The 25,676-nt window shown below is 41.1% G+C and overlaps 1 protein-coding gene across 3 annotated transcripts in view; it reads left to right on the forward strand.

Moving 5' to 3' along the window:
* Nucleotides 1-25,676, forward strand: part of TNC (tenascin C) — a 98,274-nt gene that overhangs the window by 47,577 nt on the left and 25,021 nt on the right. For 2 of the 3 annotated variants that reach the window (XM_025359135.1, XM_025359136.1), the window contains 7 exons: nucleotides 6,003-6,275; nucleotides 6,849-7,121; nucleotides 7,728-8,000; nucleotides 11,236-11,508; nucleotides 13,800-14,072; nucleotides 22,257-22,529; nucleotides 24,108-24,380. In XM_025359135.1, coding sequence (XP_025214920.1) covers nucleotides 6,003-6,275; nucleotides 6,849-7,121; nucleotides 7,728-8,000; nucleotides 11,236-11,508; nucleotides 13,800-14,072; nucleotides 22,257-22,529; nucleotides 24,108-24,380 — 1,911 coding nt within the window. The remainder of the gene's footprint in view (nucleotides 1-6,002; nucleotides 6,276-6,848; nucleotides 7,122-7,727; nucleotides 8,001-11,235; nucleotides 11,509-13,799; nucleotides 14,073-22,256; nucleotides 22,530-24,107; nucleotides 24,381-25,676) is intronic. The other variant, XM_025359137.1, reaches the window with a different exon arrangement.

Genomic DNA, 25,676 nt, shown 5'->3' on the forward strand with positions numbered 1-25,676 from the left:
ATCTAATTCCAAGGAACTCACTGTGTAGCAAACAGACAATGAGACAACATTCTGCTCACTATGATCGAGGGTACAGAGGGTGCAGCCAGTGCGCAGGAGACACTGGATCTAACTTCAGAGAATCAGCAAAGGCTTACAGTGGGAAGATGCTTTTGGACAGACAGGGCAAACATATAAAGGGCAAACATAGATGTGTTAAACTGAATAGGTAAAGAAGTAGAAGCCCAGGCACCTGGCCTTGGTAAGCATATAGGAAGAAAGAAAACAGGAAAAGTGAGAGCTCTTGGGTGAAGGAACCACGTGGCTATAAGTCCTGAAATGTTGCAGAGTTTTAGGTTCAACCCTCAGAAGCAAGAACCTTCCAGCTCTGTATCACTGGATTCTTATCAACAGAAGCCTGCAAGGCGCCACTCAATGTCTGTGGGGCTTACAGAAAAAAATGGAGAATCAGTGGCCCTGAGGAATTTTTCCCAGGGAATTCCAGGGTTTTAGTGATGGATTGGGCCATAATGTAAGCCTTTTTCTTGATGTGGCACCATACTAAAAGTCTGCACAACCTGGCCACCTATTGCACCTCTCACCCAAAGACCCAGCCATGGGTTACAGGGCCCTACAGAATCTGGCATGGCCAGCCCATCCTCTGACCTCAGTCCTGCTACTCATGCCCTTGCTCACTTCACCGTGGCCTCTTCAGCCTTTGCACTGTTTCTTAAGCTTGCTGAGCCTGCTCCCCTCCTCGGGCCTTAGCGTGTGCTGCTCCCACTGCTTAGATATCACTCTTCTCCCAGCATTTCATAGAGCAGCTCAGGTGTGACCCAGAACAGAGGTCTTCTCTGACCACCAGCCTAAAAAGGCACTCCCATCCTGATCTACCCCTTCAAGCTGCTCTAGAGTTCCTTGTGACACTTACCTGCCTTGATATTATACAAGTAGTGGTTTACTATAATACCTATGGCCTGCCTCCCCATCAGTGAGCAGAATGTAAGGACCAACTCCGTTATCCACTGCTGCATCCCATCCCAGTGCCCTGAAGGCAGACAAGTTTGTGGTATGAGCTTCATGAGTGTTTGGGGACCCTGGCTACCCCCGAGTCAACATTTCCATGGAATCTTCTGATTCTTCCTTTCCACTTCTGCATTAACACCCCAATTCTTTCCTTAAGGAGTAGGGGAAGGGAAGGGAAATCATTCCCTTGGAAAGTCTTCAGTTCAGCTTAATCTGGATAGGAGGGAGGGAAGGAAGGAAGGAAAGAAGGAAGGAAAGAAGGAAGGAAGGAAGGAAGGAAGGAAGGAAGGAAGGAAGGAAGGAAGGAAGGAAGGAAGGAAGGAAGGAAGGAAGGAAGGCAAAAGGAGGAAAGAAGGGAGGCAGGGAATAAAGAAAGGTACTTGGTCTGTTGGCATTTAAAAAAAATGAGCATGTACCAGGCATCCTTCCCTCTCCACCTCTCCCATTCCTTCCCTTCTCTTTCCCTCTCCTCCACGCTATTCTCCTCCTCTCTCCTTCCTCCCTTCTCCTCTCTTCTCTCTCTTCTCCTCTCCTTCCTCCCTTTTCCTCTCTTCTCTCTCCTCTCCTCTCTCTCCCTTTTCTCTCTGCTTTTGTACTTTCATAAACCCAACTAAACCCTGCTTAAGGTCAAAGCCATGAATTTGCTGCATGCCGTAAGAGACAGGAGGCAGGGTTGATAGGTAGAAAGCCAGCAAAGCATCTTTTCATGGCAACATAAGCCTTGACAGTGACACCCCAGTAGCTCTCAGGAATTTTGGAAGAAGAGAGGTGGAATTTTGTTTTTAGCCACAGCTACCAGTAATAGAGAACATTCTGCTCTGATTTGCTATTTTGGTTTTCTCACAGACCAAACTGAAATTTATTCAAATATTTATTCATCCAACAAATATTTATTTCATACCTACTGTGGGTCAGGTGATGCCGGTGTATAGAACAGAAAGAAACAGCTCCTCTCAAGAAATGGTGCACATTGCTATAAGAGAGAGAACCAAAACCAAAATTATAATGCTGGAGCTTATCTGTTTTAGAGGGATTTGTGGGAGGCTGCAGGAGCATAGAGACAGGAGCATCGCAGACCTAAGCAAAATGAATGAAGAGCATTGGAGTAGGCTTTTTGGAAGAAGTGATGTTTGGTTGAGTTCTGAAAAAGAAAAGGGGTTGGGCAAGTGGAGAAAGAGTAACGACATTTCCAGCAGGGGGAATAGCATCCAAAAAGCTGAAAGGCATGAGAAACTTTACCTCAGTGAATTGCAAGCTATACAGTCCTACTACATGATAGAGTGGGAAAACAGTAGGGTAGGAGGCTAGAGGCATCATCAGGGGCACCTGCAAAGGGGCAGTTACAAAGAAATCACTGAATGTTTTAAGGCAGCCAAGGCTTCTCATTTCAATTGTCTTATCTCTGTGAGATGAGAGTAAAGCCACTGAATATATCCTTTGGGGTTGTCAGGCTTGGACATGACCATGCCTCTGCTGTGGGAGAATCAGTCTTTCTCCCGTAAGTGGTCACTGAAATGGGTTCCTCATCAAGCCAGCACTTGGTCATCACTATCTAGAAGATGGTAACAATCTACAGATTTTAAGTTGGCACTGTCAGAAATTCCTCCAGACCAGCTGCTCAACCCACCAGGACTACAGCAGTGGGGTTTCAAAATTCTGATTTCCCAAGCCCACTGACATTGTCTAGAGGGTAGATTCCAGTGCACAGCTGTAAGAAAAAGACAACAGCCTTTTCATAAAGAAATGCCAAGAAATTCAGTGTGGAATCTATAATGGAAACACTTGGCTTCTAGGGCAGTAACTTCACAGTATGTCATTTGTGGTTGAAATGTGGAGCCAGCATTTATGTGAAGCCTCTTGGTCCTCACCTTAACTATTCTCTACTGTATTTTTTATTCATAATATTCCCCCTTCTTTCATAATTCTGACCCCTCTCTCTTTAATTTAGGCACTGATTTTATTTGTGGAAGTTTGGCCACATACTGCCTCTCTGAGTTATAAACCAATGCTCTTTCTTGATTTGCCTACCAAAAAAAAAAGGTAGAGAAATAGCCAAAAGTGTTAGCAGAAGTACCAACACCATCACTATTACTATTTACTGAACAACATGACGTTATATAAAAAAATCACTCTATTGACTATATGAACAGATAAAACAGGATGTGGAGACCATTAGATGAAAGTATCAGTGGCATATTAAAAATCTGATTCAAAGAGATAAGATGATTCTCATCAGGAAGAGACATTTTCCAACGTGCATCTTTTCTCTCCATCCATCTCTTGCCACAGCTTAATGGGCAATCCACAATCACATTACCCCACCCCCCGTAAGGTAACTTTCCCAATATTTCTTGCAAGGGGGCATTTAAAATTTCTTTCATAGCAAAAAAAATATGTTTTATGTAACAATTAGAGATAAGGATTAAAAGACAGACACCCGCAGAAGAAAGAAAGTAACTTAATTCACATGAAGGGGTATGCTGTCAATGACAGATTAGTTCCTGACAAGTGGACAGCAGAGGAACAAAAACAGGAAAGTGGGATAAGAAGGAGAGCTAAGAAGACATAGGACTGATTTAATTTTCACTTAGCTGTGTTTTGTCCTATACCTCTTTCTGCATCAGAACTGCTGGAGTATTTGAGAAGGACATGCTCTTGAGTGTATTTGTGTTTAAATCCCAAGGTCAAGGGTACAATCACTATATCAGGGCACTGTTTCTGGCCTCACAAGGCCCAGCAGGATTAAATTACTATATCAGATACTGTTTCTGGCCTCACAATGCCCAGCAGGATTAAAGGTAGTTGACACCTCCTTTCTTTTCCTAAATCTAGATACATCACTTGCAGTTTGGGGTCCTTCCTTTCTCATAAAGACCATGTTTAGGTGGTTAAGAACTGCTTTGGAGCCTCGGGGGTAAGCTTCAGGACATGAGTCGGGGTTAAAGAGGAGTCTGTAGACTGTCATTCAAGATCAACCATTGCAAACATTTTCTGTAAAGGGCCAGGTGGTAAATATTTTAGACTTTACAGGCCAGGCAGTTTACATCACAATTATTCAACTGCACATTTCGTAACACAAAAGCAGCCATCAACAATGTAAGTGAACAATCATGGCTATGCTCCAATAAAACTTTATCTGTGACACCAGAACTGGAATTTTATATGACTTGCATGCACCGTCAAATAATATTCTTCTTTGGATTTATTTCCCGACCATGTAAAAAAGTTAAAAAAACTGTTGTTAGCTTGCTGACTACCAAAATAGCAGGCCAGACGTGGGCCTTGGGTAACAGTTTGTGGACCTCTGTTCTCGATCAAACAAAATTTGAAGAAGTGTATGCTCTGACAATGTGAAACAAGTAGGAAGAATGTTCCCCAGAACTTGGAAACGTCTGAGTTAAATCAATTCTAGAAAAGAAATATTTTCTCCTCTGAAAGGATATCCTCAATCAAATTCCAAGCTAAGATTTTCAAGTTAGTAGCCGGCTCTAATGGACACATAAGACTCATTTGAAATTAGCAGCAATGTGAAGTATAAATAGAAAAAAACAATTTGTTCTTTTAAATGATTTAAAGGCAGTTTCTACTCTCTAGTTTATAGGATCCATTCCCAGAGAAATACTTTCCTTCCTAAACTATGCAAAGTCCACTTAAGCTCAGCCCTGGGCAAGTTATCTCCCTTAAGTCAGGTTGAGACCAGTGAGTTTTTATGGAATTTTGTGCATTAAGGAGATGAATGAAGAGGGTGCGTTCAGTTTTACTTGCGCTTCATAAGATCTGCTTCTGCCAGGACCTCTTTCTTTTTTCTAATAAGGAACAGTTTTTCAAAGCGTCATCACTTTCCTCAGCTCAGGCTTAGTAATACTGTGTCAATGTGTCTCTGATCTTTACTAATATGATCTATGTAAATGATTTGAACCCTAGAAACTGATGAAATCCCAATATAAACTATAAAGCAGACCTCCCATAGGATATTGAGGCAGCACAAAAAAGAAGAGGATTCTTTTTTTTTTTTTTTGAGATGGAGTCTCAGTCTGTCACCCAGGCTAGAGTGCAGTGACTCAATCTTGGCTCACTGCAATCTCAACCTCCCGGGCTCAAGCGATTCTCCTAACTCAGCCTCCCAAGTAGCCGGGATTACAGGCTCATGCCACCACACCCAGCTAATTTTTGTATTTTTAGCAGAGATGGGGTTTCGCCATGTTATCCAGGCTGGTCTTGAACTCCCGACCTCAGGTGATCTGCCCACCTTGGCCTCTCAAAAAAGAAGGGAATCTAAGAGGAGCCAATTGTCTCAAAATACAGAAGGTTGGACAGCTCAAATCAAGACCCCCAGAATAACTGAGGGCCACCCCCTTATGATGCAAGACATGTTCCGAAATGAAAACTGAAGCTCAGAGCATTGCTAACAAAAACGTATAGTTTTCTAAATCTGCAGGACACTGATCAATAGGAAAATACCATTTCCAAGAGAAAAACCCAAATATGCGTAAGGCAAAATAAATTTTTTTTTTTTTTTTTTTTTTTTTTTGGAGACAGAGTCTCACTTTATCCCCCAGACTGGAGTGCAAGGCGCTCACTGCAAACTCTGCCTTATGGGTTCAAGCGATTCTCCTGCCTCAACCTCCTGAGTAGCTGGGATTACAGGCTCCCACCACCACGCCTGGCTAATTTTTGTATTTTTCGTAGAGACAGTGTTTCACCATGTTGGCCAGGCTGGTCTCGAACTCCTGACCTCACATGATCCGCCCACCTCGGCCTCTCAAAGTGCTGGGATTACAGGCGTAAGCCACTGTGGCTGGCCGCAATAGAAATATTACATTGTTGTCCTGCTGTGTTTTAATAGGGACAGCACCAGTAGGGGATGCAGTGAACAAAGTATGGCACTCGGACTGCAATGGCCTGTAGATGTGGCACTGGGCTTGCCATTCCCAGGTTCTCAGAAGCAAAACTTTCTGAGGAATACTTTAACTGACCCCATCTCTGTCATTATTCAGAACAAGCCCCTGAACTGGAAAACCTCACCGTGACTGAGGTTGGCTGGGATGGCCTCAGACTCAACTGGACCGCAGCTGACCAGGCCTATGAGCACTTTGTCATTCAAGTGCAAGAGGCCAACAAGGTGGAGGCAGCTCAGAACCTCACCGTGCCTGGCAGCCTCCGGGCTGTGGACATCCCGGGCCTCAAGGCTGCCACGCCTTATACAGTCTCCATCTATGGGGTGATCCAGGGCTATAGAACACCAGTGCTCTCTGCTGAGGCCTCCACAGGTATCTCTTTCCTTTCTATTTATAGCTTCTGTTTTTCCCAGCAGGAAACTGCCCGTGAATAATCAGACACGACTAGCTTTGGAATGGACTTGTTCTGCCACTAGTTATGTCTATGGGGTCTAACTGTGACACCAGGCCATTATACTACAGAACCCCAAGGCAACTTTTAATGCTTCACTCCACATGAATGACACCCTTGGGAGTTGTACAGAGCTCAACCTGAGGGACTAAACACACAGCTCCCATGGAGAGGGTCTTTAGCTCCATAAACAGCCTCCCTCCTGTTAAAGGATGTTCAGGCTCTGTATATGAAAGGGAAAGAAAATCACAAAATTCTCTCATCTACTGAGGGTTAAGGCAATTCTTTAAGATTTAAAAAACAAACAAAATGTTTTCCAACACTTCCCTCTCTTTGCTCCATTTCTAAAATTTAAAGAGTTGCATGATGCATGTTTATCTAAAGAAAATCACATTTTTTCAGTAATATTATTATTCAGCTTATTCTTGCATTAAAGATTCCCTGGATCTTGTTGTGTGATTTGATGACTAAACTAGTTCTTTGTCCTTCTCCAGGGGAAACTCCCAATTTGGGAGAGGTCATGGTGGCCGAGGTGGGCTGGGATGCCCTCAAACTCAACTGGACTGTTCCTGAAGGGGCCTATGAGTACTTTTTCATTCAGGTGCAGGAGGCTGACACAGTAGAGGCAGCCCAGAACCACACGGTCCCAGGAGGACTGAGGTCCACGGACCTGCCTGGGCTCAAAGCAGCCACTCGTTATACCATCACCATCCGCGGGGTCACTCAGGACTTCAGCACAACCCCCCTCTCTGTTGAAGTCTTGACAGGTATTCTAGATGAATTCACTAATTCACTTCCTCCCCTTTGTCTCCACTCAGGAGGAATCAAAGCACTTTCTTGCTTTAAACTGGGATCAGCTCCTACCACCTTGGGGAAATACCAGTGAATCATCTCTGCTTCTTCCTAAATGTCACATCCCTTATTTGGCTAAGTCCTAGTTGTAGCCCAGTTCTATCGAAAATTCCACCTACTCTTCTTTTAAAAAAGTGAGAGGTGACTTTTCTTTCAAAGTAAGTTTCAGTCACAATATCTAAAAAGTTGGAAAGCCCAACCTGTAAATGAAGAAAAAATAGCTCTGAGCTCATGAGCTCATTTTAAGAACACCAAAGGACTCCCCATAGCCCTATTTGTATGTCAAGAATAGAAATTGTGAACAATTCCTAAAACTACTTTTCATTCCCAAAAGCTGAATAGAAAAACCCTGGCTTTAGTGCCAACAATTTGAGTGTGCTCAACACCTGCTGTAAATCATGTGTCTATAATCAACACTAACCAGACAACTCATCCCAACCTTAGCCAAAATGCCATCTCACCTGAATCTCAGAGTGCAATTGCCTTTTTAAGTAACTCAGCAACTCTGTGTCCTTATGCAGAGGAGGTTCCAGATATGGGAAACCTCACAGTGACCGAGGTTAGCTGGGATGCTCTCAGACTGAACTGGACCACGCCAGATGGAACCTATGACCAGTTTACCATTCAGGTCCAGGAGGCTGACCAGGTGGAAGAGGCTCACAATCTCACCGTTCCTGGCAGCCTGCGCTCCGTGGAAATCCCAGGCCTCAGGGCTGGCACTCCTTATACAATCACCCTGCATGGCGAGGTCAGGGGCCACAGCACTCGACCCCTTGCTTTAGAGGTCATCACAGGTATATGACCCTCCTCCCAGACTGGAGATGTGATAGGAGCCAGCATGTCATTGAAATAGAGAAAATTCCCCTGTGAGGCAGAATCCTACCTCAGTGTTGTTGACAGACAGAATGAATCTCTAACTCAGGAAGGTCTGTGTTGGAATTCTACCTCACTGACTAAATATTCTTGGAAATATATGTATGTATCTATATAGATACACATACATACACACCCACAAATATATACTTATATATATAGTGTGTGTATATATATACTTATATATATAGTGTGTGTGTATATATATATACTTATATGTCTAGTATATATATAATTTTTTTTTGAGTCAGGGTCTCATTCTTTTGCCCAGGCTAGAATGCAGTGGTGTGACCATGGCTCACCATAGCCTCAAACTCCTAGACTCAAGTGATTCTCCTGCCTCAGCCTGCACAGTAGCTGGGACCACAGGTGTGAGTCCCCACACTCAGCTGAGTTTTTTGTATTTTTTGTAGAAATGGAGTTTCACCGTGTTGCCCAGGCTGGTCTCGAACTCCTGGGCTCAAGCAGTCTTCTCACTTTGGCCTCCCAATGTGCTGGGATTACAGGCATGAGCTAGCGTACCCTGCCTCTATTCTCGGGTATATTTCTTGACATCCCTGAGCCTCCTTTTTGTATCTTTAAATCAGCAATGACCCCTACTTCAGGAAACTGTCATGAGCAATAAATAAGCTAATGAATGTCAGTGCTTAGCAAAGTGCCCATCATGTAGTAAATATTGAATATCAAATAGCTAAATTTATCATATAGCAACAGAGTCATGATTTTTAAAATAGCACAAACATTAGGGCTGTGGCACAAAAATAAGATCAGAACTTTCTAGAAAAACCTTATCACTAGCCTCAGAGCCACCAACTAACACCCAACTGATAGGCAGATCTCTACATAATAACCTTTAGAAATGATGCAGTTAGCTTCTGCTAAAACTATCTAAGACTCTCTCCTCAACAGATACAAAAAGTAGGGACATTTCCAAGAAAGGACAGCCACCTTTGACTTCAATGCTTTTCATTCAATTTGGGAAGTAAAAACAATTCCTCTCAATTTTCCACCAAAAATGTGCTGCTTGCTGGGTGCGGTGGCTCGTGCCTGTAATCCCAGCACTTTGGAAGGCTGAGATGGGTGGATCACGAGGTCAGGAGATTGAGACCATCCTGGCTAACATGGTGAAACCCCGTCTCTACTAAAAATATAAAAACTTAGCCGGGCATGGTGGCGGGCGCCTGTAGTCCCAGCTGCTTGGGAGGTTGAGGCAGGAGAATGGCATGAACCCTGGAGGCGGAGGTTGCAGTGAGCCGAGATCGTGCCACCGCACTGTAGCCTGGGTGACAGAGCAAGACTCCATCTCAAAAAAAAAAAAAAAAAAGGAAAAAAAATATGCTGCTCCATCTGTTATAGAAAACTGTGCTGTACATGAGGTATCTAGAAATAGCTTCAAAAAGGGCTATGGGAAAAAGGGCCAACGTTTTGGTAATATGGTTTCTGTGCTGACCCCTAAGCCCATGCCCCACTCTACATATGCTGCCTTTTGATAATGCAACCCAAATCACCCAATTCAAAAAAATTGTTTTCCTTGCTCTTATATAACAAATTAAACTTGGTGGTTGCTAGAAACTACACAAAATTCCAAAAATAAGGGGGCCAGGTTGTATTCCTGTGTTTCCTGGAATATCTTCAGATCAAATAAGAGCAAAAAGGGCCTTTGAGTCAGGTGTGTCCTGTGTGCAAGATGCTCATGATCTTCCTCTGTAGTCTGCAAACTTTTGTTTTTAGCAGTACAACTCCTTTTGCAAATGAAATCTTCCAAGGAACCCTACTATTTGACAGATACGTGAACAGCTGTTCTTGGTGAGCCTGGAAGTAAGAGGGAGATACCACCACCCATGTTCTCAACACAGTTCTTCTAGAAAAGCCCCAGATCTATGTGGATCACAGTTTGAAAATAACCCTTCTTAAAAGGAAGAGGTTGCTCAGACTCTCACAGTGCATTGAATCCTTGGACACCCAAGAACAAGTACCTATATCTTTCACCTTTTTTTGGTTGAAATGCCTGCAGATATTCTCCTCCCTAACTTCTAACCTGTGGCCACTTCAGCCTTCAAAACAGTGGCTGAGAGATTGCATTTAACCCTCAGAAGCATCCCACAAAGCAATGGGATTTTCCATATCCTAAATCCAAACTTCCTAAATCACCAATAACAACTATGTTAAATTTCCTTTCTACATTTGTAGAAGTACTAATAGTGAGTTCTGTTCTGCACCATTTACTGCGAAAAACATCCTCTCTTTTAATTAAAAGTAGGCACACTCATTTCACACAAACAGCTTTGCTCCGTGATACAGCCATTCTTCATTTAGACATAAAGTACAAGCAGTAAAAGGTGGAAGAAGAAACAAGCTGGGAACCCAGGACACAACTTTTGATCCCTGAAAGCTGATAAAAGACCAAAGAAAAAACATCATACTTGTTCACACCTCAGATAGCATACACTTTATCAACCCAGGCAGGCAGTCAGTGGCTAGTGATGAGATTATCTTTCTAATTACAAATAATGAAATAAAGCAGACATTTCTCCCCGACATGAGTAAGAAATTCCAAGGGAAAACACTCAAACAATAATTTATTTATTAAGCTGGCCACTCGCCATGTATCAGGTATGATACTAAGAAGTTGATAAATATTACCATTTAATCATCACACAATCCCATGAAACAGTACCATCAGCTCCATTTAAAGGTAAAGAGAGGGTGGTTCAGAGAGAAGCTGAGTGATATGCCCAAGATTACGCAGCCAGCAAACACTAGTGTTGGGATTCCAATCAAGGACCACCTGCCTCCAAAGTCTGAACTTATAGCTATTCCCATATCTCTTACCCTAACCCACAATCCTACTTTTCCATGTGAACTTAAGCTGCTGGTAATACACGCTCCCTGTGGGTTGTGCATTGGTGCAGATGTCTTTGCCATCTCGAGGATAAACCATGCAGATATTCCCCTTTCTGGCCATTTTCAACACCTGAAAACTACTGTGGCCAGAGAACCACAGTTCAAATTGCAAATGCTTAGAGACCAAGAATTTAAAAAAAAAAAAAAAATTATCTTTCCCCTTTCTCTCTTTCCTAGAGTCAGGCTGTGGGATGTTTGGTTTCCTAATTTTTGGTTTACAGAACTGACAAATACCTTTCTATCCTTCTTCAGAGGAGCTCCCACAGCTGGGAGATTTAGCCGTGTCTGAGGTTGGCTGGGATGGCCTCAGACTCAACTGGACCGCAGCTGACCAGGCCTATGAGCACTTTGTCATTCAGGTGCAGGAGGTCAACAAAGTGGAGGCAGCCCAGAACCTCACGGTGCCTGGCAGCCTCCGGGCTGTGGACATCCCGGGCCTCAAGGCTGCCACGCCTTATACAGTCTCCATCTATGGGGTGATCCGGGGCTATAGAACACCAGTACTCTCTGCTGAGGCTTCCACAGGTACTTCCTCTCCCTGTCAATGCTTTCTCCCCAAGGTTCTTTGCTTCCTCTCCAAGAGATCATGCGCGGAGTCAGCATCTCGCCATAACTGAATCCTTTCCATGTGCCTTTCAGTGGCCGGCTGTGCATGCTCAGAGACCTCCCTGTGGGCTATGCCTTTGTCCTCATGCCTTTGCCATGTGGATGGCGAATGATACAGGTGTTGCCGTTTCTGATCTCCAGCCCCTCAGCCTTTCATACTTTACCTGACTGATTCTACATCTTTTTTGAATGATGAATTTTTGTTTCAGGAATCAGCCTGATGGTTTTAATTCACTTATCCAGTGCTTGGATATAACTAAAAGCCTCCCTCCCTATATATGAGTTCTGGTGGAACACAGATTATTTACTTTAGAGAGTCTTTTACTAGTTGGAAACGGTGCTTTTCTATCTCTAAATCCCTCAAGGATATGGGTACTGTGGTTCTTGCATTTAAGAAATGTTTCTTTAAAACGTAGCCAGTATAATAAGAGAACTGAATTACCCTCCTCCGGGCAATTCTCTCAGATACTGAGTCATTGTTAGAACATCAAATTAGCAAATAGCTAGACCAGAAGGAAAAAAAAGAAATTACACAATTATGACTGGAGACTGTACCAAAGAGAAAGCCATTCATTAGCACAAGTACACACACCAGCTTTTGGAACAAGGAATGTCCTGGGCTATGAATGTCAAAGAACTGATACCCTTTTTGCTGTTTTAATCAAGAGTTTCTCTCTGGAGTGTTGGCCTTTGGATGGCAAACTCCCAGCCCCAGACCCAGGAGGGTGCGTTATAGTTTACTCGTCACTCTACCCCTGTTACAAGGCTTCAGTGTTTCCCGGGAGCCTGCTAAAGTCAGCAGTCTTCCCCCAACACAGTTTTCCATTGCTCATCTTTATTATGTGACACCATGGGTTTGAAGTTCAGTAGAGACTATTGCTTCATTTTGCATATGACTGCCCCCCTTTTAAAATAATTATTAATGCATACCTGTACGTCCCAGTTGAATCTAGCAAGAGCATAGCTCTGCATTTTAACCTCAGTCATTTCACTAATTTTCACTGAGATAAAGAAATATAAAGCACAGGCAACCACTGCCAGGACAGTGACCCTGAAATGCCTAGAATTTGCAGCCGAGGCTACTCTGAAGGCACCCGGGCCTCCTTTTTCTGAGACCCATAAACCATCCCTTCCCAGAAGGCAAAGTAATCACCCACCACTTCTGATCTTTTCTGCAGATCTTGTGGCTTGGGTGTCCTCGGCATTTTTATGTGTGTGTGTTTTTCTTCTTAACAATAGCAACATTCTTGCCACTGATGAATTGGCCTATGCGCAGGAAGGTCCATCATCCCATCTGAACTGTATCTCAACAAATCTATTAGAAGGATCTCAGAGACCAGGAGCCTTCTTTCTTGCTAAAGAGACAGTACTAGCTTTTCAAACCCTGCTCCTACCTGCCCTCTGCATGTTTTATTCTTATGGCTGGGGAAAGCACTGGCAGGACCATCTTCAAACAAAATGTTATTTCTTCGCTGAAAGGGATGGCCTAAACTGCCTTGCCTTGGCTTAGCCCTCTTGGTTGGCAATGCAATACTAGCCTTTTTGGCCTGCATAGCAGCAGTTAAGAGAGGACAAGTTATTTTAACAGAATAGGAGAATGGTTGGCTGGTCCTTGTCTAAAGCATGAAAAAAAATACCAAGAATTACACTGAGAAATTGGTAATTCCCATTAAGTCGCAAAATCAGAAGCCTCAAGTTACCACCTTGGGAGCGTAATGGCATCAGAATTATTTAGCTCTCATTTGAATAGATGGGAGCTCCTTCAAAGCAAAGAATGTTTGTGGGGGGCATCGAGTAATCTTGGTTTCCTTAATGCAATTCAAGAGACTGGAAGCTGTCAGGACTCATATCTTTTGACCAGTGGCCAGCAACCCTGAGGGAGGGCTCCCAGAGGCATATGTGACTAAGATGCAACAGTTCCTGATAAGATCATTCAGCACATCTTCTTGGCCAGGGCCTGATTATATGTGGCAACTGCATGTAGAGAAATCTAATTGCCATACCTTCCTTTCTCTAATTTTTCTTTTAACAAAACTGCTTTTTCTCTCTCTTTGGCACTAATTGGTAACATTGCTTCCTTCCATCATAGCCGTGAACTATCAGATCTCTCTACCCAGCAATGATTCCATTAACAACCTCAATCTTAAAACACAGCCACATAATTAACCCAAATTTATTTGTTTCTTCTCCCCTACCCCTTCCTTTTTCAGCCAAAGAACCTGAAATCGGAAACTTAAATGTTTCTGACATAACTCCCGAGAGCTTCAGTCTCTCCTGGACAGCTACCGATGGGATCTTCGAGACCTTTACCATTGAAATTATTGATTCTAATAGGTTGCTGGAGATTGTGGAATATAATATCTCTGGTGCTGAACGAACTGCCCATATCTCAGGGCTACCCCCTAGTACTGATTTTATTGTCTACCTCTCTGGACTTGCTCCCAGCATCCGGACCAAAACCATCAGTGCCACAGCCACAACAGGTATATGTGCATTCTCCCATTTCTAACACAGTTTTTCCACAGTCTTCTTTGCAGGGTGAAGCCTCTCCTTCTCCTCGCCCATAGATGTACAAGCCACGGGGCACTAACTCTTCCATGGTGCTAGGCTGAAGTGCTGTTTAATATAACTCTTTTCCAACAGCAGCCCAAATAATGGATTGCCATAAAGCCATGTGCCTGATTTATTGCTGACCAGGATGTTTACAGCATAAAATGTAGTTCAGTCTAGTTTGCCGTATGGAATCTAGAGAAAAGAATTCTAACCTCTGATAACTAAAAAGCTATATAATAAGAGCTGTTCTTGACTTTGAAAGATGTCTACCTCAGTCGAAGAGGTCTTATAAATTTTCTTTCGTATTATCTTAGTGTCTTTGTCTTCCTAGTCTCTTGGACCTCGCAATACCCAAATATACCAGTGATTTAATAATCATGTTGATGGTGTTCAGTATTTTTTTCCAATTGGGAAAGTAAAGAGAAACAGCAAAGATTGCTTATCAGATGAGTGCAGGAGGCAGCCATGCCATTCAGATCACCCCAGTTCCAACACCACCTCTAGAAGACCAGACCATGATGTCTTGCCCTCAGAATAGTGAATGATAAATGGCAAAAATAAAAGTAGAATAGTTGTGTTCAAACAAGGGACTTAGTTTAAAAAACAAAAGAATGAACTGCTCTCACTTTAAATTTGTGGTGTCTGTGAGATGTGCACTAAGTCAGATGCTCTTTGCCATGCAGTAAAAGAGAACCCTATGTGAATTTAGAAAGGGGAACCCCATACATTCAAAATAGCATTCTTAGCACAATTTAGACAGTGCCCTTTGTTGGGAGGTAAATGAAGAAATCACAAACTAGAAAAAAAAAAGAAGAAACAATATGTACAGAACAAACACAGGATAATTTTTCCTTATAGTTTACAAAAAGGGGACTCATAGTCTGGGAAATCCAAGAAAAGGATTGACATTGTAGCATCAAAACTGCCTGTCATTTAGGTCTCACCCATGGTTGAGAGAGCGTCTGTCCTCATTCTACATGAGGCTACAAATTATCATCAGGGTGGTCCACAGATAAGGCAGAGAGTCAACATTATCCAGTTCCTATCTCAGCCAGGTTCAAGTATAAAAAATCTTAGAGGAGAAAATTAGACAAACATATATGTTTGTTTCTCATGGCTCAAACTGATTTTCAACAAGGGACAAATTATTTTACCATTAACAAAGGGTAAAGTCTAAAAGTTTATGGATTTAGTCTTAAGTGTTTTGATTTTGACTTTATAATGGTGTTTTAAATTGACACACTTTCTTTTTTTTTTTTTCTTGCTTTAGTAGCCGAACCACTTCTTAGCCACCTCACTGTCTCAAACATGACCTGGGGCAGTGTGTCCATCTCGTGGGAAGCTCAGGAGTCTGCCTTTGATAGCTTTCTTATAGAAGTTAGTAATTCCGATCACCCCCAGGAGACCATAGTGCTCTCTGTGCCTGGGGTGTCTCGCAGCTCTGTCATCACCAACCTCAAAGCTTCTTCTAATTACACTGCCCACCTTCATGGGCTGATTGGTGGGCAGCATGCTCAGACCCTGATGGTCCAAGCAACCACAGGTATTTCCTATTATGGCTTCTTCACTCTTCATTGAATTTCCTCTGAATAGCATTCCAAAAATCACCCGCTACCCACTTTTCATCCTCCTAGTTGCTCCCAATCCTTCTCAAATTTGATAGAGCCATCCAAATCAAAGGTTTAAGGCTTTAAAATAACTCTCATCCCAAATTAAAGAATTTCAGTGTCAAACCTCTTTTTCCTAAATATCCATTCACATCTGGAGTTGTTCTGTTTGTTTGTATAAAGTTAACCTGACTTGCTTTGGTTGAATTTCTAAACCATCCTTTCATCTGATCTTGAATAATCTTTTTCAATCCCACCCATTATCATCTGCTTGTGGTCTTTCTAATCAAAGTTTGCCTATGTCATGTTCAAAGAGGTATGTGCATGCCATTTCTGGTGCCTTGGTCAGAAAGATCTACACTCTCTTTCTCTCTAGCAGGATTTTAAAAAATAAGAGTGCCTTGAGCATGCTGAGAATAGACTCTGAATCACAACCCAAGAACTGCATGAGAGGACCCAGTGGTCTTATCTTGCTCTCAAGATTTTTGTCTGAAGACTACTCTTTTTTGACATGTACTTTGTCAAGCATGTTTTGCCACCCACTGATAGCTGTCACAAAGTCTCAGGCTCTTCTTTCAAGCCATCATCTTGTCTAAATCTTGGTGCATGTGATGAATATTCAGAGCATTAAATTTTGAAAATGTTTCTTTTTCCTGGAAGCAGCTAGCATGGCAATGAATCATTTCAGAAAGTTAAAAGTGGTGGGAGAAAAATGCCCCTCGTTTTGCGTGGAACACTGACCATACCCTAATTACCACTATCTTTCTCTGTTTTTTCTTGCATCTCATTTCTCAGCTTGGTTGCACCCGTTGAGAGACAGCTGAGGTAAAGCTGACCTCAAGAACCAGAGTCTTATTCTGCATGGTGAATCTGTTGGCATTGACAGTCTGTCTGGTAGCATGAGAAGAATTCCAGCATGCATCCTTAATTTGGGAGATGGTTTCTACAGCAAAATATAGGGAAATAACAGAGTTCCACTTGGAAGATTTTAGTCTTTTGTGTGGTTGAGGGAATTTGTCAAAGCTATAGCTGAAAATGATTGCATTGTTACCTTCTGAAACTAATTGATAAGGAGGAAATCCCATGTCAATGCTAATGGCTATATTCTGCTTCTGAACCAAATCCTTTTTGTTCTTAGAGATTTTATGACATCGAGTTATGCTGTACAATTGTGCAGTTAAAGTTTATCCAAATGAGCCCCTTCTTTCCTCCAAATTTTGGAGCTGAAGCAAAATAACTCCCAAGTCCTTGGAAGAAATATTGTGCCGTTTCCCAACCCTAAATCCTGATCTTAATATCTGAATCCTCCGGTACTGTTGCCTCTCTCTAAAATACAATCTGGGCCACACTTACTTTAAAATTAGTTGTATTTGATAAATGAACATTTAGGAAGCCAGCCCCATGAACATCTAGCCATATAGGCCCCTTAGCATTAAATGAGTTGCTCTCAAAAATGAATGTCTAGACTTTAACAGAAAAGAGATATCTAACCTCAGAGAAACCATCTATCTGTCCAAATTATCCAATAAGTGAGTTTCCTGAACAGAAAATTCAATGCCTAACTTCAAGTTTTTCTTTCATCTTTGCATTCACCAGGAATTTTTAATGGAAGCCATCTTCACCTTTACAGTATTAAATGGTGAAATATAGATTTCCTACAGTGCATATTAAGTACTGTAAAAATTTATCTTGTATGGATATTAGCCTTTAATTTGTGCAACCAATAGATACTAAAAAAGAATACTGAATAAGGAAACTCAAAGAAGCATTTTCTAAAACATGTTCAATGGAATACCAGCTCCTTGAGATGTTCAAAGAATATTCCTCAGTTAGGGTATGCATTGATCAATAAGTTTATAAAATATGGGCTAAACAAAATTAAATAGGTTTATTGACAGAACCAGCCTGTCAGAGCCTTCAAAATGCAAACTCACCTTGTGAATCTCTATGGTAAGACATAATATTCAGTGTTTGCCATGCATACTTAATCATAAAGCTGTCTTTTCTTGGAACATCTTACAGGGCTTGTGTCCCCATTACAAACTTTAGAAAATGTAGCCTTAATACCCTTCACATTATTCCAATCTACCACCCTAATGGCTTGTCTACTCTTCCTCATACATGACTAGCAAATGGTAGTGTCTATGCTTTAAAAGAACACAGATCTAAAAAATAAAATAAAAATAAAAATAAGAAAAGAACACAAATCTATGCCTGCAGAGAAAGCAATATATTTTCTATCATCATATTCAATGCAGGTGTAGACACAGCCTAACATACTGTCTCTTCTGCATGTATTTGGAGATATTGATGCTTTCATGTTCTATGGCTACATTCTGGAAAAATCCACTGCTTCCTCTAATAATGTCTCTCTCTTTCTCTCTGCCTGTGTTCCTTCTTTAGAACCAGAGCTACAGTTGGGCACGCTAATCCTTAGCAATATTACTCCAAACAGCTTCAACATGTCGTGGACCACTCAAGCTGGGCTTTTTGCAAAGATTGTTATCAATGTGAGTGACACTCACTCACTGCATGAGTCCCAGCAATTCACAGTCTCAGGAGATGCAAAGCAAGCTCACGTCACAGGCTTGGTGGAGAACACTGGCTATGACGTCAGTGTGGCAGGGACCACCTGGGCTGGGGATCCCACCAGACCCCTCACTGCCTTTGTCATTACAGGTACTCAATCAGAGGTTCTCACTTGTCTAACACAGAGAGAAAAGGAGATAAGTCATCTTAAAGGAAAATTCAACAAAAATACAATCTTCACTCCAAATGTATACTCTTTTATTTTTAATTGACAAATAGTAATTGTATATATTTATGAAGAATAGTGTGTTGTTTTGATATACATATACATTGTGGATTGGTTAAATCAACCTAATTAATATATCAATCACCTCACCTACTTATTTATTTATTTATTGTGCTGTGAGAACATTTAAAATCTACTCTTTTAGGAATTTTGAAGTGTTCAATGCGTTATTATTAACTATGGCCAGTCACCATGCTGTGCAGTAGATCACTAAAACTTATTCCTTCTGTCTAACTGAACTTTGCACTTATTGACCAACATCTCCCCTTTCTTCATCTCCCCAACCCCAGTCACTGGTAACCACCATTCTTCTCTGTGCTTCTATATGTTCAGTTTTCTTAGATTACACATATGAGATCATGCAGTATTTGTCTTTCTGTGCCTGGATTATTTCACTCTGTATAGTGTCCTCCGGGTTCATCCATGTTGTTGAAAATGACAGAATTTTCCTCTTTTTTTAAGGTTATAAAGTATTCCATTATATACACACACACACACACACACACACGGAATGTATATATGTATATATAAATGTGATATATCTATATTACACATTTTCTTTATCCTTTCATCCATTGACAGACACAGGTTACATTACTCATGAGAGCCAAGATAATATATGTAAACTTCTAAGTAAAGAGAAAGCAGATACTATTATAAAGGAGAGGACTTTCACAGCTGCTCTTAGGAAGTGGAGACAACGTTCTCAAGAGTTGTATAAAGCTTTTAGGGTTTTTTGTGCCCAGTTTTATTGTCTGTTTTATCCATAGTTTAGAGATTCTGCCTAAAAAGTGACTCCTAAATTAGTAAAGGCCTGAGATTGAAATTCTGTTCATAAATCATGCTAGGTAAGGCAGTTCATATATGTGCCTCAAAAGTATAATCATCTTTTTCTTTAGAAAATAATTATTCTTAAAATTGACAATACAATAGATTGATTAAGGTTCAACTTCAGATGACAGATAAATTTCAAGTTTAATTAAGCCCTACCCATTCATTCAACTTGACTTCTTGAACATTTGCCAGTGTTCAATTTGGCAAATGCTTCCAAATGGTGGCAGCACAAACTTCAGTGGCAAAGTCTGCACATGGTGTCAGTTTACTAAGTCTCTAGCCCAAAAAGCCTCAGAAAATATTTAGAAGTCTCTTCCTTTTTCATTAGTGATAATTTTCAGAAGATGGACTTTGCTGTCTGATTTTCACATTAAACTAGGTCTCTCCCAGGGTCTAAATTGTCATAACTAAGACATGTTAATTACTACAATTAAATATTTAATTAGAGGCAGCATGGTGTCCTGGAAGAGTCAGGATTTTGAGATCAAGCTTGCATGGTTTCTAAACCTCTCCCACAGTTTTTTAGCTACATAACTTTAGGAAGTTCTTAACTTGTTTGAACCCTAATTTCCTTATGCATGGAGAGAGGACACCACAGGTATTTCTGGGAGCCTTGTCTCAGAGATTAAATAGAGTTGATGAAATTTAACTGCCTAGCATCCAGTAGGAATTTTACAGATGCTAGGTTCTTTCTGCTGTCTCCCAACATAATTAGGAAAGCGGCTTTCTTTAAAATAACCAATAAGCCTAGATAGAACAATAGACCTATGCAATCATGAACTCCCTCTCCTTTTTAAGAGAATATTGGATGCGTTTTAATGTAAGATTAAAAAGTGATTATTTTTTCCTATCCAGTTACCTAATGTGAATTAAATCATTCAGATAAGTCTTCAAATGCAGAACATGGTAATTTCTTAAGGGACTGAGACAAGGAGGTATGAGATGAGATTCTCACTGCTCAGGAGAGGAGAAATGGTCACAGATCCCATCAGGCCATTGCTTGTAGCTGCTTGCAGGACCTCCCACATAACAGAAGAAAGGGAAGCTGAGAGAGCCAGTCTTGGGAATCCTAGATCCCGTTACAGCATTGCCTCAGCTAATCCATGATGTGAAAAGATTGTGTTTTAAAAGAAGCATATTAAAAAAGAAAAAAACAAAACAGGAGGGACTCTTAAATAACAAGCCCTCGATTGACTAATTATCCTGAATGCCCTCACTTTCATTGGAATTCACTGCTTTGTTGGTGTGGAGGTGCAAAGAGGCCAACTATCAAAGGAAGACGCCACTTATCTAAACAAAATCCAGGAACAGAATTTGAGACCCTTGTTTCTCAGACCAAGATTGTTTTCTCAGTATAAGATATTTCATCTTCGCTTTTGATAGAATTATGATTCTTGGGAAATTTTTACATGGAAAAAATGCCTCAGAATAAACACCAAGTGTTTCAAAATAAGTACAGGAAGTCCAAGCCACGACAAAATTTAAATCTCTATTTATAAGATGAAGGTATTAATTCCCTTATTCATTCAGTCACCAAACACTTCTTTTTTAAACATTTTTCTTTATGTGTCATGGATCAGACCCTAGGCATTAGTGAATTAATGCAAGAGCTTTGAAAGTTTCCATTTAGCTGCAATGGAAAAGAAGTCTCTAAACTAGATGCAGCTAATTTGAAATTCTTGTCTCCTTTTTTTCTTCTGATTAAAAAATAAAATGCATTTACCAGTACTGTTGGAAAAAAACACACACACACACACCTAGAAAAGAGACGCTGGACCTTCTCCACTAATCCTCCTTTTCCCTTAGGATTGCCATCACTGATTGGGGTTGACTTTGGGTATGGAAAGAACACAGAACTTGGAGTCAGAAGACCTGGTTGGATCTCAGCTTAGGCACCTAGTAGATGTATGACCTAGGTTAAGTCATTAACCTCTCTGGTTTTTTAAGATGTGATAGAGGTTGGAAGGCAGGTAACAATATCTACCCTACTGTATCATTTTGAAGATTAACTAGGATAATGATGTGAAGCTTTGTCAGTTGGAAAGTATCAGTGGAAACTTAGCCAACACGAGCTCACTCCTTTTGGATATCCCAATGTGTGAATAGGCCATTTAGCACGTGAGAAATCAGAATGCCTGGGACATACATGTTTGGTGAATGAATGAATGAAGGAAAGATGATGGCAGAACTTACTAAGACCCAGATGTGTTCTTGTTTTCTAACTTTATCCAGGAAAATAAACAGCAAAAGATTTAGCAAATCTTATAATTTCTTAGTGGGTTATAACCATGAGCTATTAATTTTGACACATAAGAAAAAACTTACCTCCTCCCTTTATTTCAGCTTGTGAGGATATGTCACTAATTGACTTCATTAATTTGATTCAAAGTGTGCACTAGAAGTGGGATAGAAACACAAGAAGTATACCAGAAATAAATTATACTTGGAAAAAAAAAAAACCTGAAAGCAGTGGGAAGTAGACAAAGGGATCCAAACTCAACACAATGCATCCTATTTGCATAGAGAACTACATGGCTTTTGGAGTCAGACCCGACTAAAAACTTTGCTCTATCTCTTCTTACAAGCTTATAACTTTAGCCAAGTCAATCGACTTCTTTGAAACTTAGTTCGCTCACATGTAAAATGAGAATAATACCTACCTCATAGGCTATTAAGAGAATTGCACAAGATAACCCTATCTGGCACCCAATAAGTTCTTGCTGAATTTTAATTTGCTGAGCATATAACACAAATTGAATGATGGACTTGGATATCTATTGATGTTCTTGGAAACGTGTGCTATCCTGACAGAGTCAGTGCTGCTAACCTGAGTTATTTTCACTCCTCCCTTCTTTCAGAGGCCCTGCCCCTTCTGGAAAACCTAACCATTTCCGACATTAATCCCTACGGGTTCACAGTTTCCTGGATGGCATCGGAGAATGCCTTTGACAGCTTTCTAGTAACGGTGGTGGATTCTGGGAAGCTGCTGGACCCCCAGGAATTTACACTTTCAGGAACCCAGAGGAAGCTGGAGCTTAGAGGCCTCATAACTGGCATTGGCTATGAGGTTATGGTCTCTGGCTTCACCCAAGGGCACCAAACCAAGCCCTTGAGGGCTGAGATTGTTACAGGTATTTCAAATCAAGTGAGCCGTTCGTTCCTCTTCCTGGTCCCCTTCTGTGTAATCTGTCTGCCAGATCGCCATGACTTTAACATCTTTGTTCACATTGCCTACTTAATCCATAAATGTGGTCTACTGTTTCACCTTCTCCCCATACTCCCTCTTGTCATATGTACCTAATGAACACGCCCCACTCCCACCCTAGAAATGAGAAGGTCGAAATATTTCTGCTTTGTATTCAAAATCCTTTAGACCTTGTCTTGTCCATAGCTCTTGTGTGCTTACCTCATATCATCTTCCCTTGTGATCAACCTGGCTGGTCCCCAGCTACATTTCAGCCTTCTCAAAAGAAATATACCAATGAGTATATTTCCAAAACGTGTTTAAAACCTTTGCCATCTCAAAGTCTCAACCACGATCTTAACAAACTTACCTAGTGGGCTCACCATTGGAAAACCAAATGTGAACTTATTTTATTGGTAATCACTAATATCAGAGAGACTCTGCAACACAGACTAAATCCATAATTTTCTCAAGACTAATGATTCCTACAGAAATTAACAACTGTAACAGTCAAACATCTGTGTTTCCCAAAGTCTTTCTAGAGATTACTAGCTCCATAGAATGTTCAAAGGTCCTACTCGGTGAGGAAATTCCACGTTCAAATAAGTCTGGAAAGATTGAGTTAAACAAAGTTAAAGAGGATCTTTAACCGCAAGGCTTTTCAGAACACCCTAACGTGCATTATCTCCAAGAAGTACTTATCCAGGCAGTATTTTCCAAACTTAATTGACAAAGGACACTTTTTAAGGAAGAGGATCAAACAGGAATAGTTCGCTCTGAGCACACTTTGGGAAACTCAGCTCTACATCTACATTGACATTGAGTTTTGTCTAGTTAAGGCAATACAAGATGAAACCCTAGGTCCACAATATGTAGCACAAAAGTTTCCAACTTCAGTTCTACCATCTGAACATTTATCTAATAGTTAATAAAATAACAAGAAAGAATGCCAAAAAAAAAAAAAAAAAAGTCAAGGGTAGGTGCCTTCTTTAATGAAACAGCACTACGAACAAAGCAAAAAGACCAAAACATTTTAAAAGCCATTTTGGGCAGCCTCAAGGGGAATGTAATCAGCAGTATCATCATGAGCAGCTCTACAGATCATTAATGCTGGTTTATTTGTCTTTTCAAAAAGAAAAGAAAAGGGTCTTGCAGGGGATGGGCACTCAGCCACTGGAAGACAGAGAGCAAATGTAAACAAGTTACTGGCTTTGAACTTATTTAATAATATGTGGGAGGGGCCGATACTGAGTCCAGATGTGGATTTACAGAATTGCTTTTAGACAAAACTCACATATGCAAACATACTTGATTTGTATTGAATGTGTCTACTCCATCATTCCCCTCTCCTGACTCTACTGGACTTGTTAATGTTGAATGATTTTATTTTTGGTATCTCAGGACACTTCTATCTCTGAAAGCCGGGGCATCACTTCCTATTGATACCCCCACTGGACAGAAGATTGTACGGACTGGTAAATGATGTTGTCTTTCCTCCTTCTCCCACCATTTTCTCTCCCTCTAGAAGCCGAACCAGAAGTTGACAACCTTCTGGTTTCAGATGCCACCCCAGACGGTTTCCGTCTGTCCTGGACAGCTGATGAAGGGGTCTTCGACAATTTTGTTCTCAAAATCAGAGATACCAAAAAGCAGTCTGAGCCACTGGAAATAACCCTACTTGCCCCCGAACGTACCAGGGACATAACAGGTCTCAGAGAGGCTACTGAATACGAAATTGAACTGTATGGAATAAGCAAAGGAAAGCGATCCCAGCCAGTCAGTGCTATAGCAACAACAGGTACTGTAAATAAACAAGAGAAAACAGAGAAAAGTCATGACTCAGGGGTCTTCTTCTCACAGGGCTCAGTAATCACAGGAGCTTTGGATGCAGGCAGGCTGGTGCTCTGATCCTGGCTCTTTCAATTATAGACTGTGTTACCTTGGACAATTTGGCTAAGTCCTTATGCAAAAAAAAGTATGATACCATTTACTTAATAGGGTTGTGAGGATTAAATGAGATAATTTGTGTAAAGCCCATAGTGGAGGGCCTGGCACATGGCAAGGCTCAGCAAATGAGAGCTATTCACGTTATCATTAATGCATCATCATCATTACAATTATCGTCTTTTTTTTATGTTCCAAAGATTCTTCCTTCTATCTATTATCTCATCATATTTTATCCAGAGATACACCTCCTTGTTCTTTGGCCAAACATTTGAGCTACACCAAGCAGGGAGATAATGGAGAAGCGGCACCTCTACCTAAAAAGATTAACATTTATAAAATGCTACATGTGAATAATCAGTACAGTGATCAGCAAGGATAAAGGAGAGAGCTGGCAAGATTAACATGCTACTGTTTATGAAGCTCTCTAACTTTGATACTCATAACAACTCTGAAAGGCACCTAGAGTGTCCTTGGAGTTTAATCACTTTTTTCCAGAAAAAAAAAAAAAAAGATGGTTAATAATATGACTCTTAGGCCCAGTATGATGGCTCACACTTGTAATCCCAGTATTTTAGGAGGCTGAGACAGGGGGAGGATCACTTGAGTCCAGGAATTTGAGACCAGCCTAAGCAACATAGTAAGATCCTGCCCGTACAAAAAAAAAAAAAAACAATTAAAAAATTAAAAAATTAGCCAGATGTGGTGCCTCATACCAGCTACTTTGGAGACTGAGGCAGGAAGATCTCTTGAGCCCAGGAGATCAAGGCTGTAGTGAGCCGTGTTCATGCCACTGCACTCCCACCTGGATGACAGAGCAAGACCCTGTCTCAACTAATAGTAATAATAACAGTAGTAATAATATGACTCTTTATAATAATAATACTAAGATGAACATGACTTTTTAAAGAGAAAAGGAAAGACCTCCAACAAGTAGAGTAAATTATTTCATGAAATTGAGGGAGATGCAGAGACATAGCATTTGCTGGAGACAGCTGCTTCAAAGGGAACCAGGGGACAGAACCACAAAATCACCAGGAGAGATAAAAGGGACCTGAGAGGTGATGTAGCTCAACCTCTTCTGATTGTGCATGAAGACTCTGAGGACCAGAATGATGAGATTATTTTTCTATGGTCATAGAGCTAGATT

Source organism: Theropithecus gelada, chromosome 15 (genome assembly GCF_003255815.1).
Source record: "Theropithecus gelada isolate Dixy chromosome 15, Tgel_1.0, whole genome shotgun sequence".
Lineage (NCBI taxonomy): Eukaryota > Metazoa > Chordata > Mammalia > Primates > Cercopithecidae > Theropithecus > Theropithecus gelada.